This window comes from Topomyia yanbarensis, chromosome 3, assembly GCF_030247195.1.
Source record: "Topomyia yanbarensis strain Yona2022 chromosome 3, ASM3024719v1, whole genome shotgun sequence".
NCBI classification, from domain to species: Eukaryota; Metazoa; Arthropoda; class Insecta; order Diptera; family Culicidae; genus Topomyia; species Topomyia yanbarensis.
In genome coordinates this window covers 246,151,737-246,168,858 of record NC_080672.1, presented here as the reverse complement: position 1 = coordinate 246,168,858, position 17,122 = coordinate 246,151,737, and the positions used below count along the sequence as shown (strand labels likewise).

General features: G+C 39.5%; 1 protein-coding gene across 3 annotated transcripts in view; it reads left to right on the top strand.

Moving 5' to 3' along the window:
• The window catches only part of LOC131692030 (scavenger receptor class B member 1), a 247,130-nt gene that overhangs the window by 28,211 nt on the left and 201,797 nt on the right, over positions 1-17,122 (top strand). The window contains exon 2 of one of the 3 annotated variants that reach the window (XM_058978857.1): positions 11,731-11,877. The exons of the other annotated variants lie outside the window; for them this stretch is intronic. Within the exon in view, the coding sequence (XP_058834840.1) occupies positions 11,731-11,877 (147 nt within the window). The remainder of the gene's footprint in view (positions 1-11,730; positions 11,878-17,122) is intronic. 3 annotated transcript variants of the gene reach the window in all.

Sequence of the window (17,122 nt, the reverse complement as noted above, 5' to 3'; positions counted from 1 at the left end):
TTTGTCTAAGTCTGTTGTCAACATTGTATTGTTGCGCCTGCCCTTGTTTATTGTCGGTTGCTTGTCGGAAAGAGTGGTAAGTTTATATTATAATTGAGATTTTTTTTATTTGGGATTTGCATTACTAAAGGTTTTTCAGTTGACCTCCGTTTGTAATGAGCTAATACTACTATTTGGCAACATCGACGAAAACGGGTAAAACGCGGTGAAAGCACCCACATCCAACAACACGGTGATGCAAATCATCCACAATGAAAAGTTTTATGATCAATGATTGAGAGTTGCTGCATTCTCGGGGATAACAACGTTGCAAAAAACCTGAACATTAACGGCGAAACAGGACACAGGTACGCCTAGCTGAAAGTATGAGGCCAACGAGTTTGACGCTTTATGATGAAAGCAGTCTCGAAGAGGTTACCTTCAAGGTACGGAACGTAAACGAAATTCCCAATCAGTTACTACTAACTAAATTCTAGCTGATACAAGGTAACAATTTGTTCCAGCGAATGTACGACGGCGATCATTATATCGAATTCATCTGCAGCAAAACATAAGCGGATGTGTTAAAATGTTTCTTCTATCTAATAAGGTAGACGCTGAACAAATTAATGGGAATACGGGAAATTGTGTTAGGCGAACCATTAGTCATAAATGCTGTACTACCATCACGTATAACAGTCCCTTCTGCTATGGATTTCCAATGCAGGTGGGACAGTTATGTCTATCACGGTGGTGTACTAGATATCTATTTATTAGAAAGATGGGTATCTAATCTTATGTTATAAATTTTAAACAATATAAGTAACTGTAAATATCCCAGCTGTTGGATTTAATAACTTCCGAAAGTTTATCTTTGTACCTTCTTAGTATTTGGTAAGCATGGCTTTCGGTACGGGTAGTGGATCGCCACAAGTTATTACAGGAATATCCATTCCGATAGCAAACATGAACATGTAAATCATTCTTCGCACCAGGCTTGTGATTTGCTCACACACCACAAAGAGCAAAATACACCGATTAAAAATAGAGCAGCACAAAAACACTGCGATGTGCAGAACGACCGCACAAAGAGAAACTAGAAAACGAAAAAGAGTAAGATCTGTGCACCAAGAGCTGCACAATTTCGTATAAAGAGTCACCTTCAAGAGCCTCCCCTCACTGGTAAGCAGGTAGCCCTCACTGGTAAGCAGGTAGGAAGGCGAATCAAACTACAATTCAGATAAAGTTAGAACGGATTAACGTTTTAAAAATGTTTTATATTGCTTGTGGCACTAAAAACTGGATTCTAACCGCACTGCGCACTTACCATTCTTCCATTAAATTCTTCTCATAGACCGGTTAGTTCGACTGGTCTGTCTATGAAAGTACCATCTCTATCACTTGAAATACATGTTTTTTGACAGCTCGCAGTTTTGAGATCACTCGCACTTTAAAAGTGCGGAGTCCAGGTTGGTGGGAAGTGCGCAATAGTTGCCTTCTTTACTTACGTGCGCGTGGGACCAAGATACACACTAAAGAGCCTCTTTATTTCTACTCTTTGTGGCGTGCAGCCATGGAGTAGAATACACGTGTGGGAGCAACACGCATCGGAGTGAAGAAGTTTATTGTGAAAGAGAAGAGCGGTGGTTCGCATGAAAAGTGCAAAGAGCGTTTGTTATTCTTCTCTTTATTTGCTCTGAGGTGCATAACATCCCTGCTTCGCACAAACAAATGTTAATACTTTATCGAGCTTATGTATGATATGATCCAAAGACCAGTCACATCCAAAATTCAGATAGCGAATTCAAGCAGTTCAGAACCGTCTACGGATGAGATAGATATGTCGATCAGAAACGACTGCTCAACGACACCTGATACACAAGGATGTTTCGGTTTGAGGTGCAGTCGATGGAAGACTGAACTACAAAATGCATTTGAAATTAGCGTGTCCACTGCTAGTAATATATTCCTTTTGTTCTGAATTTGGCACCAACAAATACCTAAAAAAATCCTAAAACGTTTTGCAAAAAAGAACTAGGGTCATGTTCCAGCCTAGTTCTTCCGACAGGCCGTATCAGCAAACGAATTGAAAACAGGACTCATGGCAGAAGCCGCAGCAACACAAGCTGTTTGTCAAAGGACGGTAAAGAAGGGCGTTAGGATGTACCTACTAACAAACAAAAAAGGCCTAATGCATATATTCGCATATATCACAGCAGAAACAATTTTTTTCAAGAAGCTGCAAGTTTATAACGATATTGCGCACTTCCCACCAACCTGGACTCCGCACTTTCGAAGTGCGAGTGATCAAACTGCTACTGAAAACTGCGAGCTGTCAAATCACATGTATTTCAAGTGATAGAGATGGTATTTTCATGGACAGACCAGTCGAGCTAACCAGTCTATGAGAAGAATTCAATAGAAGAATAGTAAGTGCGCAGTGTGGTTAGAATCCAATTTTTACTGCCACAAGCAATACATTTTCAAATCATGTATGTTTTATCCTTTGAATTAGGGTTTCTAGCTCTTTGTGTATTAAACTAGGAATTAGAAATGTTCGTTAAAATTTCAATGTCGATTTTCTCGAAAGCAAGCAATTGCTGTAACGCCCTTCTGAAAAATTGACCTAGATATCATCCCATTAGGCGTGCTTCGAAATTCAACATTACTCAACAATTGGTCATCGATGACCAAATTGTTGAGTTAAACATGTCCGCCGCGATTTTTTTCGGTGAGCAAAAGAGAAAGTTTTGCTCTGTTGTGATACAAAACTTCGGATGCAACATAGCACGTTGGAGAGCTGCGACACCCATTCCCCTCTCGCTGCTGAGCGGCATAGAGAAACTTATGACGATTTCGCTTGAACCTGAAACTGAGTCAGGTTCTAACCCCAACCGCTGTCAATTTATACATTTTGACAGCGGTTGGGGTTAGGAACTGACTCAGTTTCGCCTCAAACAAAAACCACATTAAATAAGCTGGTACCAGTGATGCTACATTTTATATTATTTACCGGGAATAAAAAAATCGCACTACTTTTTCAGAAAATTTGTACCGAAATTTACAGCAATAAGTTAATGCAAACGTTTTGCTAGTTGAATAATATTTGGTTAATTTGGGTGTTTTATACATCAACCTTTCCAATCTCGCTTTATTTTTCCGTCAATAATAAATGAAAAACACTGAGTTCTTAGTGCAAAAATCATTTGTTCTATTGCTAAGGTTTCAATCATAAGTTCATTCGCCTACAAATCATTTGTTTGGAATAGTCAAATTACAAAATATATTTGTATTACACACCAAAGAAAAACAGTTTCCGTAAATTTATATATCCTATGTACGCTTTCTCAATATTACTAGGTATTAGAAATGTCAAATAAAACTAGTGTTTTACCATTTTATCTCCAAAAATATGTACCATGCTGTGGTTTCCTTAGACATCATTTCTCGACAAACATATGATTACGGCCTAAAAGCCAACTGTCAAAATCCACTTTGAATGGAAATTCCGGATAAACCGTTACGCGCCAATCAGAGATGTTTATAGTAACCGAAAGAAAAATATTTTTTCTTTCATAAACTGTTGTGAACTGTGTTCGGCTAGTAACGGTTTGTCCGAAATTTCCATTCAAAGTGGATTTTGACAGTTGGCTTTTAGGCCGTAATCATATGTTTGTCGAGATTTTAATCTGTACCTATTGACTAATCTATGTGGAGTTGTGTTAGTGCGAGATTGAGGTTAAATCGGGTAGTTTCTTTGCCAAATGAGGTTAAATCAGATGGCGAATTGAAAACATAGCGTTATATGTATGTTGTCTATACACATTGCAACTGTGTTGGTGTCCTAGACGTCAAATAAGTCAATACAATTTCAATAATCTGCACCTTTATAGAAAAATCTGTACTTTTGGTAGCACTGCGCGGTACGCATACAGATCTGTAAATCGCGCTTCTCAATCGTTCTTGAAATGATGGTGGGCAAGACGGATACAGGTGTGCACATTTTTTCTGTGTGTGAGTGCGGTTGTCATTTTTCTTTGATGAAGCCGAAAAAAAACAAGAGGATATGAAGAAGAAAAGCACAAACAAATGACGTAGTGGGCCTTTCTGTTGCCATAGTTCATAGGTAATTTAATCGGTTTTTTTCGAAGTAAAAAATTAAAGGGTTGTGTACAGGACACGACCACGGTGACATTAAAAATATAGCTTTTTTATCTATCACACATATCGACACACGTTCTTGTTCACTCGCCTGTTTTCATACGTTACAATTTGCTATATACCCTCCCCATTAAAAAATAATTTATTGAAGGTCTTTTAACGGTAATCTATTAATTAATCAAGTATCTTACTAGGTGATTGGCATTATTTGGCTGATCCATCTAGTAAAAATAGGCTGGTCTGTCCAGAAAATATATTCAAAAGAAAAGTTCCATATTGAGAGCTGTGATGAGGAAACCCACGCCCGCCAACGGAAATATACAGATTCTCCATAAAATATGAAATTTCATTTTCCATTTAAATTTTCAATAATGTACTAATGAACTTAAGTAAACAATCTTAAGTGTAAGTATTTCTTGATCGATTAGTGGTGGAAAAATGAAATTATTTGATAAATTACATTGTTATGCAACGTTCGCACTACCAGTTAAAACGGGTTTTTATGCTATCTTGGTGACATTTTTCTTGTTGCTAATTATTAAAACGTGTTATAACTCTGTAGTGTAAACATTGTATTATTAAACCAATTCTGCAGCGTTTTATGTTATATAGGTGTTTTATGTGGTAATAGGACTGACATAATTATATCTTCAGTACAGCGGTTTGTTTCATAATTTAAAACAGATTTATTTTAAAATTTAAATTAGTATACCCAACCGTATTTGTTGTATACCTTAAAACGCAATTAGAACTGTGTTTTAAATACATAGGGTAGGACAGATATTCTGACTGGTTAAACTGGGTAAACAATTTTAAGTCCAGTAACGCTTAAGACATGGCTTGAATTTGAATCGAAAAAGAACACCCACTTCAACTGCTGCTGGGACGGTAAGTTCTGTTTTAAAATTTTCCGTTGTGTGCAGTACGAAACAAAAGTGTTTGAAATTAGAAAACAAAAAGTTCTGCTAGGAATGTGATTGTTTCCGATGCAATTACACTCAGATTTTTCACGCAGGGGATACAGACCGTGTAAATGAAAACCGCGTAAATTTCAAAATCCGCGTAAAAAACCTGAGTGTACTCTCCTATATAAAATACTACGCTGCTGTACAGTGCAATAACTACAGAAGCACGTTGTCAGATGCCTTACTGATAAAAAACATATAACCGAAATATGAAACATGAAAACCAATTGGCTCTTTACCCTACGCAGCTACAAAGCGCCGTAAACATGGATTAACAAGTTACAACGCACACGCATGCATAAAAATAAATATATTTTTTTCAAACGCAACACTCTTAAGCAGCACACACCGTATTGAATTAAATCCAAACCACCCCGCCCACCCACTTTGCAAATCATTCTGTGACACCGTGCTGGTACCCGACAAATCCGCACACGGCCACCGCTGCCGAAAATGCATAGCGTCTACCGCTTATTGTAGTGCCCAGACGCTGCAGCCATGATCTTACCCGTTCGACATAAGAACAAAAACTGATTCAAACGGGTACGCGTCACCTCTATTTATAAACTAACCGTATATGGTTTAGTCACTTAGGTGCGAGTGTGTGCAAATGCCAACGTTACCGAAAATCGATAGCGCTTATTGCATCGCCCGGAGACGACGTTGCTCGTGTGGGATAAGAGCAACAACTGATTTAAACGGACATGCGTTGCTTCTATTTATGACTTTTCGTGTTTCATTGAGCAACTAAGCTGCCCTCTTTTGACGGCTGTGTCTGAGAAATCTGCCTCACGAATGGTATTTTTCCCGTTTTTTGTGAACTTTTTAATTTTACCAATTTCCAAAAGTCTACTTTTATTGGGGAGATATTAAATTATTACCAATATTTAAGTTAGATGTTTCTGAATCGGTTGGTGTATGAATGATTAAAATCCATCTAGTAATATCGGAGTTATAAGCGTGCAAACCTTACATAGTTTCGTTACATGGGAGATAGTTTAGATTTTAGAATGACACCTAGCCCCAGATAGTGGAGTAAGACATTTTTAATGTCAAAAGTGTCCCTAAGTGTTCTAATAGGTAGATCCGAGGTGAAGCTCGACCTTTTCTCATATTTCATCGTGCACCAAAGAATCAGGATGCTCGTTCGTTCACTTCAAGGGCCCCGGTCGCCATGCTTAATTTTGCAAGTATTAAACTAATACACTCAAAAGTGTCAAATGTTCCCACCTTTCATCCATCTTGGATAGTTCAATGTCGTATATACAGGTCTGGCGAAGATGGCACTTTGGTATTCGTAAGATGAATCTTACATGAGTGGTGTGAGTGATCACAGTATAAATCGACTTGCTTTCGTCATAGCGGTCGTTCCGCTCCCAGTGAATCGTGTGACCGCTATGACGTCGACCCGTTGTGCTTCTTGATTGTTTACATATTTTTGGTTGCCAACACTAGCAAACCGTATGTTCTGCTACATCTATATATAACTCATTGCATGCAGTTCACAGAGGAGTAACTAGAACAAATTCTTGGCCAAAAACCAAAATATTTTTTTTCGATTTTTTTGTTTCGTTATATTTTTTCAGACCTAAGAACCTACTGTATAACGTGGCAAAATTAGGAGCATATCAAAAATTGTTAAAGAATTTTTGCATGTATGCCCAATGGTCATATTTTAAGGGATATTTTAATCGTTTTCGTTATATATTCAGCAAAATCGCTTTCTAGTGATGATGACTGTATTCAATAAGACAATATTATTACAAACGTAGTTCAACACAACCGTTTGTTTAACTTCAGCTTAAAACTAACTTAAAAAAATAGACTTGCTGTGTATTGCACCAACTTGAAAAAATACCTTTTTCAAACATTTTATTCCAAATTTGAATGATAAAAAAGTTACATTATACGACCAGATCCGGCAAAGTTGCTGAAGCAGTATTACAAAACAAGATTTCAGCTGTACAAAAAATATTCTAACTCTTCCGATCTTGTCCGATCCACCAATCCCAAGCGATTTGAATATATTGAAATTTTTACTAATTTGAGGTACACCGAAATGCTGTAGGGCCAAATATTATGTTTGTCAAAATGTATCTCTATGAAAATATGCACACGCGTCCCTTTTCTTCTCCCTTTCCCACTGATTAAATGTTTATGCAACTGGAAAAACAAATGTATTCACAAAGATCACCTAGAAATTACTAGTATTCGAAAGGATATAGAAAATTGGCCTCTGCACTGGTAGGTGGGTAGATGCCAAATTCCAAAATCTAGTAATTGTCTATTTTTAGTTCATATTAAGGCATATATAATTATATAATAACAATTGCAGCAGCAAATAATTTTGGCCAGGATTCGACCCCAATTACTCCTCTGTGCAGTTGGCTGAAATAAATTCCCATTCTCACAACATGTGGTCGGCACCCAGGCATGCTAGCTCTTTCGCTTCTTTTACCTTTTGTATAAACTTCTTTCAAGAATGCGTGTACCGTCAACTAATAGCGTTTTCGTTTTTTCTTGGTGCTACACCGGTGTAGTGCAAAGAAAGAGATAGACTGATTACACCCAAGTTTGAATGAGACTACACCGGTGTAGTGCACTGTCAAAAACGAATATGCCATAAGTTTTGGCGTCAGTGTGCTCTTGGGCTCGCATCTGGTAGGATGGTAATGGTTGCTAATTGATGCGCGCGGTTGTACGATAAGGCATTCAATTCAAGTTTTCATCGCGCTCAAATACAATTTTTTACTATTCTCGGGTCATTTTCGCTATTATCAGTTTCTCGGTGATGGTTTAGCCGATTATCACAAATGCCTCAAATTAAAGGTATATTTTCCTGCTACAAAATTTCGTACGGATCGGTTGTATGGTTCCGGAAATATAAACTGTTAATCGTCCGGTCACATGAAATTCCCATATAAGAAGGAACTAAAAAAATCTAAGAAATCGAATTTTGGATGACAAATATCTTTAAAATGCATGAAACATCAACCATTTTTGGTGTTTAGACCATTTGGGCATAAAGTATCCCTCCCCAGTAACAATTGAGGTTTTATGGTAGTTTTATAGCCACTCATAAAACTTAGATTGCACTTGTAGCGTGCTATAAAACTTCAATTGTTACTTGGGCTCCTATATATCATGCGGACATTATCCTGCATCTTCTACCAGCTGATCAAGACGACCAAACTCAAACCGCTGATTACTGGTTCAAGTTTTCGATTTGGTCTTTTTCTTTTACAAAATTTTAGAACTCGAATATTGATTTCTTTTCTTGTATGTAGTTGTCATGTCTTGTATAATGAAAATGTATTACACCCAGATTTTTTTTACGCGTGCCGCGTATAAAACCGCGTTAATTGGAAAATCCGCGTAAAAAACCGCGTTAATTCGAAAATCCTCGTTAAAACATCGCGGTTATTCGAAAGTCCGCGTAAAAAAAAACTCAACGCAAGACTTTTATTATATTTTTAAAAGTTTTTTTTGCGCGGATTTCGCAATTATCACGTTTTGCCTTTCTCAATAAAAAGGTACTGCAATTGCTCTGAAAACCGACTTTTTAACGGAGGGCCGAGTGACATATACCATTCGATTCAGTTCGTCGAGTTCGGCAAATGTCTGAGTGTGTGTGTGTGTGTGTATGTGTGTATGTGCGTCTGTGTGTGTGTGTACACCCAAAACGAATCGTTGAGAGCGGAATTGATTCTGTTTTTTTCGCTCTCAAACTGTGAGCGAAAAGCTCCCAAACGATGCATTAGTGTTAAACCAACCTCATACTTGTGGAATACAATATCGTACCCCATAGCTACACACTGTTGGCTCATGTAGTGCAGGGATAACTTGAATAACACATACCATCGTCTCCATACTGTCCCATTTGTGATCACTGCTGCAATGATGCGAAGTTTATATAGCCCATTCGAACGATTGCTCATTATGTGTCGTTATGGCATAAGGTGTAAAGCAGGCGTTTTAGCGAGTGGATGTTTGTCGGTTCCAGTCTTGATGCTACCCGTTAATCTTTTTTCTAGTAAGGCTTAGTTCCCAACACATACATACAAACAAAATATTAATAACAGCGGGGAAACAGTACCGTCTTTACGCATGGGCACACTGGGCCAGGGCCAGGGGCCCCGGGGTTTTAGGGGCCCCGGGGTTTTAGGGGCCCCGCGATGAGGATAACTTAAAATTATGCTAGCTATCTCTATTGCTGGCGCCATGAAATGTTCATACGAGAAGAGCTATCCAATCTTTATTTATTTTGCAGAATATTTTTTTTATAAGCTCTTTTGGATTATTTTGCGATCACAAGTAGAACTTTCTTGAGTTCATGATTTCAGCTTTGGGTAAATCCGAAACCTTAGTGTACGAATAAATGTCAAATGGAAAGACAAATTACGATTCACGGCCACTCGACCAACCACAGAATCGTTATTCCTTATCCTGCAACAAGAGATGTGATGCTTGAAAATGAGTAAATCTGAAGGGGATTCACCAACACACTATAGATTAAATGCAAAGCTCTCTGCTTGCGAAGTTGAATGTTCATTGAAAAATAAAATTTTCCAAATGTCTCAGTTTCTGATGTGACGAAACTGAACACAATTGACCGCACACGGCCAAAATTTTGAGAATTGCAAGCCCCACAGTTTAAAAGATGAAGGTTATGTTTATGAATGTTGCTTACTAACTGACGTTTCGGCCATTGGTGTTGGCCTTTTTCAAGAGAAATATGGTCGGTGTTAACTCAGACCGGACTAAGTCGCAAACTATTAAAAAGTGAGAAAATGATTTCTTCAGCTACATTCGACTTTTGCGAGCATTGAAATATATTATAATTAGTATGAGTTATGGCAAAAATGAATTTCGAATTATAATTTGAAGGATGCTGCGAACTGTGAACTCGTTTTTCTCGAAATTCATTCGATGTCACTTCGTTCGGTCTGACTTAACACCGACCATATGGTATTTCGTTTTTTTTCAGTTGTCGCAATGTCAGGCAGCGACCATAAACTGTCACATAGTAGTATGTGTACACTGATAAATTCGTAAATAGAACGAAAATATTATGCAATACACGTATTAATTCGTAGTTTCACGAACTAAAAACACGGCGATTTGATGAACGAAAATTTTCGTGATGTTAAATATTTAGTGTACATTGCACAAAATTCATCGTAAAACACGAAACTATTTTTCGTGATCCAAACAAAATGTTCCGTTATTTTACAAAATGTTTGTATGGCAGGAATATTTCGTTAGTCGCACTAATTCATTTTCGTTCACCGAACAAAATTTTCGCACAATTTTTCCTCCGATCCTTTAGGGCCGATGTTTGACAACATTTATTTTTAATGAAAGAGATCGATCTAGCAAAATCGATTTAATTTCTATTGATTTGCTATTGAGTACTCGAATGATTGTGATTTTTTTTTTTTGACTGAAAATGTTTAGAAAAATTACATGCACTCTCGTAGCAATTTTTTTATTAATATTATGAAGGTTTTTTTAGCAAAAACCTGTAGTTAGTGTAAAATAAATTCCTTAGATTGATTACGAATTTAATTCGTTAGCAGCAAGAATTTGTTATAAACATCTTTCGTAGTGATGAGCATTTTGAAAAAAAATCTCTTTTGCCATCCATTAATCCCAAAGGATCGGATGAAAAAATGTAAGACAATTTTGTTCAGTGAACGAAAATAAAATCGTGTGAATGCACGAAAATGTAAGGATCCGCGGATGAACCTATTTTTAGCAATTGTACGAATAAATTCGTTCAGCGATATGATTTTTTTGTGCATAATTATTTTGTGGATTCTTCGGAAAAAATCATTTATATTGCGGAAGATGCTCCTAAATATTAGAAAAAAATTTTTGCGCATTTTTCTCAAACAATTCGTTTGATTATTGAAACAGTTTCGTAATAAGCCGTAAAACTACAAATGATTCATCATATGTGCGAAAAACTCGTATATTTCACTAAGTTTTCTGTAGGCAACCTATTCGTAGCAAATTTACGAATCTATTCTCTCAGTGTAACTTTTCTCCTAGATTTTTTTCTTTTTTAGCTGCTGCTTCAAAATTTCCATAAATTTGGCATATTGTCTTTGGGCACAAAACGCTGTAGAATGATAGTCTTGTCTAAAAAGACGTTTTTGAAAGCACTTTTTCCTTATTCATAATTCCGGTTGTGACATAAATCTGACTTCGTTTGCTGCAACTGCCGATTGCTTGCCAGACCAAAAATTTCGTGGCCAATTTTGAATTAGTGCTAATGTTCACGATAGAATAATTTCGGATTCTTGTGCTGTGTCTTCAGCTTTGGTCACTGTTCGGTTCAGTTTACAGGTTTGGGTTGACGTTGTTCAGTGAAAAAATATAATAAAAATATTTCTATTGTTTACGATTCAGGTTACTCATTCTTCAGCTATCCTCAGAAATCTAGGCCCGTTGAGTAGGCTGAAATGTAAAGAACAGAAATAGTTTGATTATATTTTTTCACCGAACAACCTCAACCTAAACCTGTAAACATTCTTGTAATACTTTAACAAAAGCACTGTTTTGAGCGACTTAGTGGAATGTTATATTAAACACTTTAAACCGTTGTCTTCCGTTCCGGTAGCGGAACATTCCTTTTCAGAAAAACATGATCTGACCACTGAGGATATAAAAATTCAACGTCAAACTTCTAATCCATGGAAATTGGATGTTGCTGAGAGCCTAGAAATTTTTAAACAACCCCCTTCGTCTTTACTCAATCGAGATCAAGGTAACGGATACACATGGCTTTTCCAAACATTACCCGTACGCAAATGATCATCTTCACACACCTAAGTTACCTAATTTCTACCTGCCTTTTCGGTACATAAAGCGGTACAGAGGGTATTTTCTTCATTCTGATACAATACACTGAAGAAGGCTGCAAGTCGTAGCCGAAATACGTATCTGTAACAGAAAAGTGCAATTTTGCATTTTGTTCATCATAGTGGAATTAAAACGGAAGACAACGGTTTAAAGTGTTTAATTCTTGTAATGTTCGAGCTGAGTTTTCGTACGTTTGCTTGGCTGATTGTTCTGGTTATGTTCAGATCAATACAAAATATTGTCAACAAATTTACAGAAAATGAACATTACAAGTTAAACTGTATTTCAACTAATGTAGTTATTCTGCGTCGTTCGGAGAAGAGCTTGTGGTGCATATTTGTCGTGGTGGGGATCAATAGTTAAAAACCTTAAAATATTGATGATTTAATTAACTACCCAGAATCTAAATAAACAATTACGAATATTTACCGTATGTTGTGCGTAGTTAGAGTAGCAAGAAGTGCGAGAAGAGATTTCGGCGTTGGACTATTAAACTAGTAAAGTTCGTTAATCTATCAATAAAGATTGGCATCTAATGTCAATAGGCATATAATAGATGTTGTAATATTTAAGAAGTTATACAATGCCGAGCGCATTGATTAGGATAACAGCCTTAAGTATGAATAATTCATTGCTGGACAAGAGAGTTTGAATATTAAATTTGCGCTAAATCTGCTCAATACCATTATTTCTTCTTCTTGGACAAGAAACTTTTCAACCATCAACAACGCAACATAACTACGGAGATTAGTGTCAATTGTGCCAGTATACTGGTAACTGAACATTCAATGCAGTTAAGGGAAACTCAACGCATATTTTTAAACTTCAAATATTCTCTTACCTTTTCTAGGATATCACACTTCATCGAATGCTACCCTAGATTTGTTTGCGTCTGTTCAACTGTAGGGGCCCCTTAGTTCAATTGTGCCCAGGGGCCCCGAGTGGTCTTAAGACGGCTCTGCGGGGAAATGGTACAAGGCAAAATGCGTCAATGACGATGCTGAAATACCGACGCGGCGGCGGGATGCAAACGATATTATCTCACTCATCATAAGTGTGAAGCTTTATATACGCCATTATACTACTCCACCAGTGTGTCGTCATGGTACGGGCAATAAAGAGGTGTTTTTACCGATTAGATGTTTGTCGGTTTTAATCTATTTATAGCAGCGAAGAAAAGAATGAAACAAAACAAAATGCAATGCAGCAGCAATGGTGATGACATTGCTTGTGGTGGTTGGGTGGGGGGAATGTAAGGTGTAGAAGAAAGATACGAAACTAAATACTAACAAAGTTTCCTTGTGTGTGAGTGTGTGTCATCGTTTTTTTTTGCGTGAGCGTTGCGCTCATCCCGAATTGTGCGCGAACAGCTCAATGTTCAAAAAGGATTGCTTTTGGGAATGAGATTGTGAGCCCAAAAACAGAAAATCTGAGCTCACCGTTTTGGGTGTACGCGAACACAATCTCACTCACTTTTCTCAGAGATGGCTGAATCGATTTTCACAAACTTAATCCCAAATGAAATGAGCAACGTTCCCATAGGCTTCTGTTGAATTTCTAATGGATCCGACTTCCGGTTCCGGAATTACAGGGTGATGAGTACGATCACGTAGAAAATGTCGATTTTAATAAATTCTGCAATGAATGAATAATGGTGAAAATTTTTCCAAAATGTGACCACAACTGCTTCGATTTGTAGTACTAGGTCACTAACAGCCATTCAAAGTCTATTTGGTCACATTGGCCACCATCATCGGTTCCGGAAGCCCCGGCGGAAGGATCCAAGTTCAGAATAACACTCACATCGGTTTCTCGGAGATGGCTAGACCGAATCAACCAAACTTAGTCTCAAATGAGCGACCGGAATTAAAAGTCGCAAGGATAGAACATGCTTCGCAAAACCCGTTTCAAACATATTAGAATATAAAAATCGGAAATAAACTTAAAGCATAAAAATCGGACAGAAATCCTTCAGCATAAGAATCGCTTAAAAAGTTCTGACCCATAAAATTCGGCAAGGGTGAGCCTCCAGTATAAAAATCGTTTAAAAATAAATAAATCGCTCGTAGGAGCATCCGTATATCTTGATGTTCAAGATTAAAAGTCGGCTAACAAAAACTACTTTGCAAGAATCGGATGTATTTCTTTCCGGGTTTTTTACTGAAGGTTTTTTTATCCGACTCTTACAAAGGCATGTCCCAGTCCGATTTTTATGCTTGAAGTTTATATCCGGTTTTTATATTCTAATATATTTGAAACGGGTTTTACGAAGCATGCTCTGTGCTTGCGACTTTTATTTTCGGTCGCTCAAATGAAAGATGTTGCGTCCCCGTAGATGGCTATTAAATTTTATCCCGAACCAACTTCTGGTTCCGGAGCTACAGGTTGTGGCGTGCGATAACATAGCAAATTGTGATTCAAACCGATACTCCGATGAAAGCAAAAAAGGTAAAAATTTCGCTAAAATGTCTCTCAAACAACTTAAATTTGCAGTTCTAGGTCACCGACGTCCAAACAAACTTTCATTGCCTTCATTGACCACCATAGACGGTTCCGGAAGTGCCCGGGAAAAGCGGCCATCTTTCAAAACTAGCAAACTCATATCAGTTTCTCGGAAATGGTTGGGCCGATTTTCACAAAACTTAGTCCCAATTGATAGCTATATTATCCCCACAGATGTCTATAAAATTTCGCACGGATCGCTTATATGGTTCCGGAAATATAGACTGAACCGTCCGGTCACATTTCAAATTCCCATATAAGCCGGAACTCAATTTTTTTTTCGAAGGTGGAAATTTCAGAAATCGAAATCGTATTTTTGATGCCAAATTAAAATGCATGAAACGTCGAGATTTTATGTTATCACGAAAAAATTTTTTTCATAAAAATCGCCTTTTTGGGACTGCCGATTTCGCACCTTTTTGGATTTCTCAATAGAAAGGTATTGCATATGCTCTGAAAACCTACTTTTTAACGGAGGGCCGAGTGACATATACCATTCGATTCAGTTCGTCGAGTTCGGCAAATGTCTGTGTGTATGTATGTGTGTGTATTTTTTTTAGAGAGCAGTAAAAAAAATTTCAGGAATACCCTGAGATAGGGAAAATGTACAAAAACCCCAATGTCTCAGGGAACGGGTTTGGGCTGCCATCACCCGACCCGCTAAAAACCACTGCTCTTGCCCAGAACCTGATTCCTCCCCGGCACTACCTTACGGCATTACTGCGGGGAGGGGTTTTTATGTGCATAGCACACACTCTAATTCAACTACTTACTAGTTCGTTTCTTCCGCAGGGTTACAGCCCCACTCCTCTACACACCACCAATTCTCTACCATCCACACAAACTTCAGACTGTCTAATTCACCGAGCCCTTCGGCTCCCTTGTGCCTGTTAGCACCGCAACTCCCTTCTCGCGCCATTCAGCGCCGTTTACTCATTGAGCACCAGACTTGTTCGCGAACTACTCGGTCTAGTCCCCGACGATGGACCTAGCCTACTCCGACGGAGAATCCCCCGGCGAGAGAAGTTCTCCCGAAGCCGAGCCAACCAACCAGATGTCGAGGTCGGCGATTTCGGTGGAGCAGGGCGTCTGGTTCGCTGATGCCCCGACGACCTGCGACTGGTGGTATTTCGTCGCGGTCTACTCATTCTAGTCCCCGGCGGTGGATCTAGCTTACGCCGACGGAGAGTTCCCCGGCGAAGGAGGCTCTCCCGATACCGAATCTTCTTTTGTTTTAGCACCACAATTTCTTGAGCCCTTTGGCTTCCACTCGTTCCGTTTCGCTCTACTTTCCCGATGAGCCATTCAGCTCCCGCCCTCACTTGTTCGCGAACTACTCAGTCTAGTCCCCAACAATGGATCTAGCCTATTCTCCTGCAACCGAGCGGAAGATTTCTCCTGATTCCGATGTTCGTTTTTGTGAGCCATTTAGCTCTCCGCGTCGTCCCGATTTACTCGATCTAGTCCTCGGCGGTGGATCTAGCCTACTAAACGGCCCATACAGTAGGTGCTGAGGTCTATCCGGCGATTCCGGTTGAAGCGTAGCTTCCGGTTCACCAGCGCCCCAACGACCCACTGCTAGCTCTGCGACGCGGTCTACTCGGTCTAATCCCCGGCGGTGGATCTAGCCTAATCACGAGCTACCCGGTAGGATGTCGAGTTCGGTTCAGCGATTCCAGTGAAGCTTGACGTCCGGTTCCCAAGCGCCCCGACGACCCAACTCGGTGCTACGTCACGTACTACTCAACTGGTCCCCGGCGGAGGACCTAGTCTACAGAGCTGGAGAGTTCCCCGGCGGCGGAATTTCTCTCGAAACCCGATTTGCGGCTTCTAGCTGGTCTCTTCGCCACTTCCTCTGCAGCTCGGAGAGTATGCTCGAGACCACTCTGTTGACAGCGTCCCAGGTATGTTCGTCACGGCACATCTCTTCGACGATATTGTCCAATGTCATACCAGGTAGACCCCTACGAACTTCTTCGTATCTAGAGCATTCGAAGACCAAGTGTTCCGGTGTCTCCTGCACAGTCGCACACTCCGGGCAAAGGGGTGACGAAGCATGTCCAAACCGATGCAAGTACTTCCGGAAGCTTCCGTGCCCGGACAAAAACTGCGTCAAATGGAAGTTCACCTCTCCATGCTTCCTATGTACCCAGGCCGATACATTTGGGATGAGTCGGTGGGTCCACCTTCCTTTCTCCGCGTTGTCCCACTCCTGTTGCCATTTAGCCAACGAGTCCGCTCGAACCAGTCTCCTAGCGTTACGTGCATTTCTCCGCTGATAGCATTCCACGTCCTCCGCCAGGGTAATGCAGATGGGGATCATCCCGGCGATAACGCATACTGCCTCCGACGATATTGTTCTGTAGGCACTCGCGACTCGTACGGCCATCAGTCGGAATGTATCGATGACGAAACAGTAGATAGCAGACGTCTCGTGCTGCTTCTCGGACCGCCGACGTTTGGCATGATTCTCGCTATTGCGTTCGTTGCCTTCGCCGACTTTTCACAGGCGTTGGGTTGTTGAAGCTCAACCGGTCGTCGATTATAACTCCCAATTGCTTCAATGGACGTTTCGATGTGTGTGTATGTATGTGTGTATGTGCGTCTGTGTGTGGACGCGAACACAATCTCACTTACTTTTCTCAGAG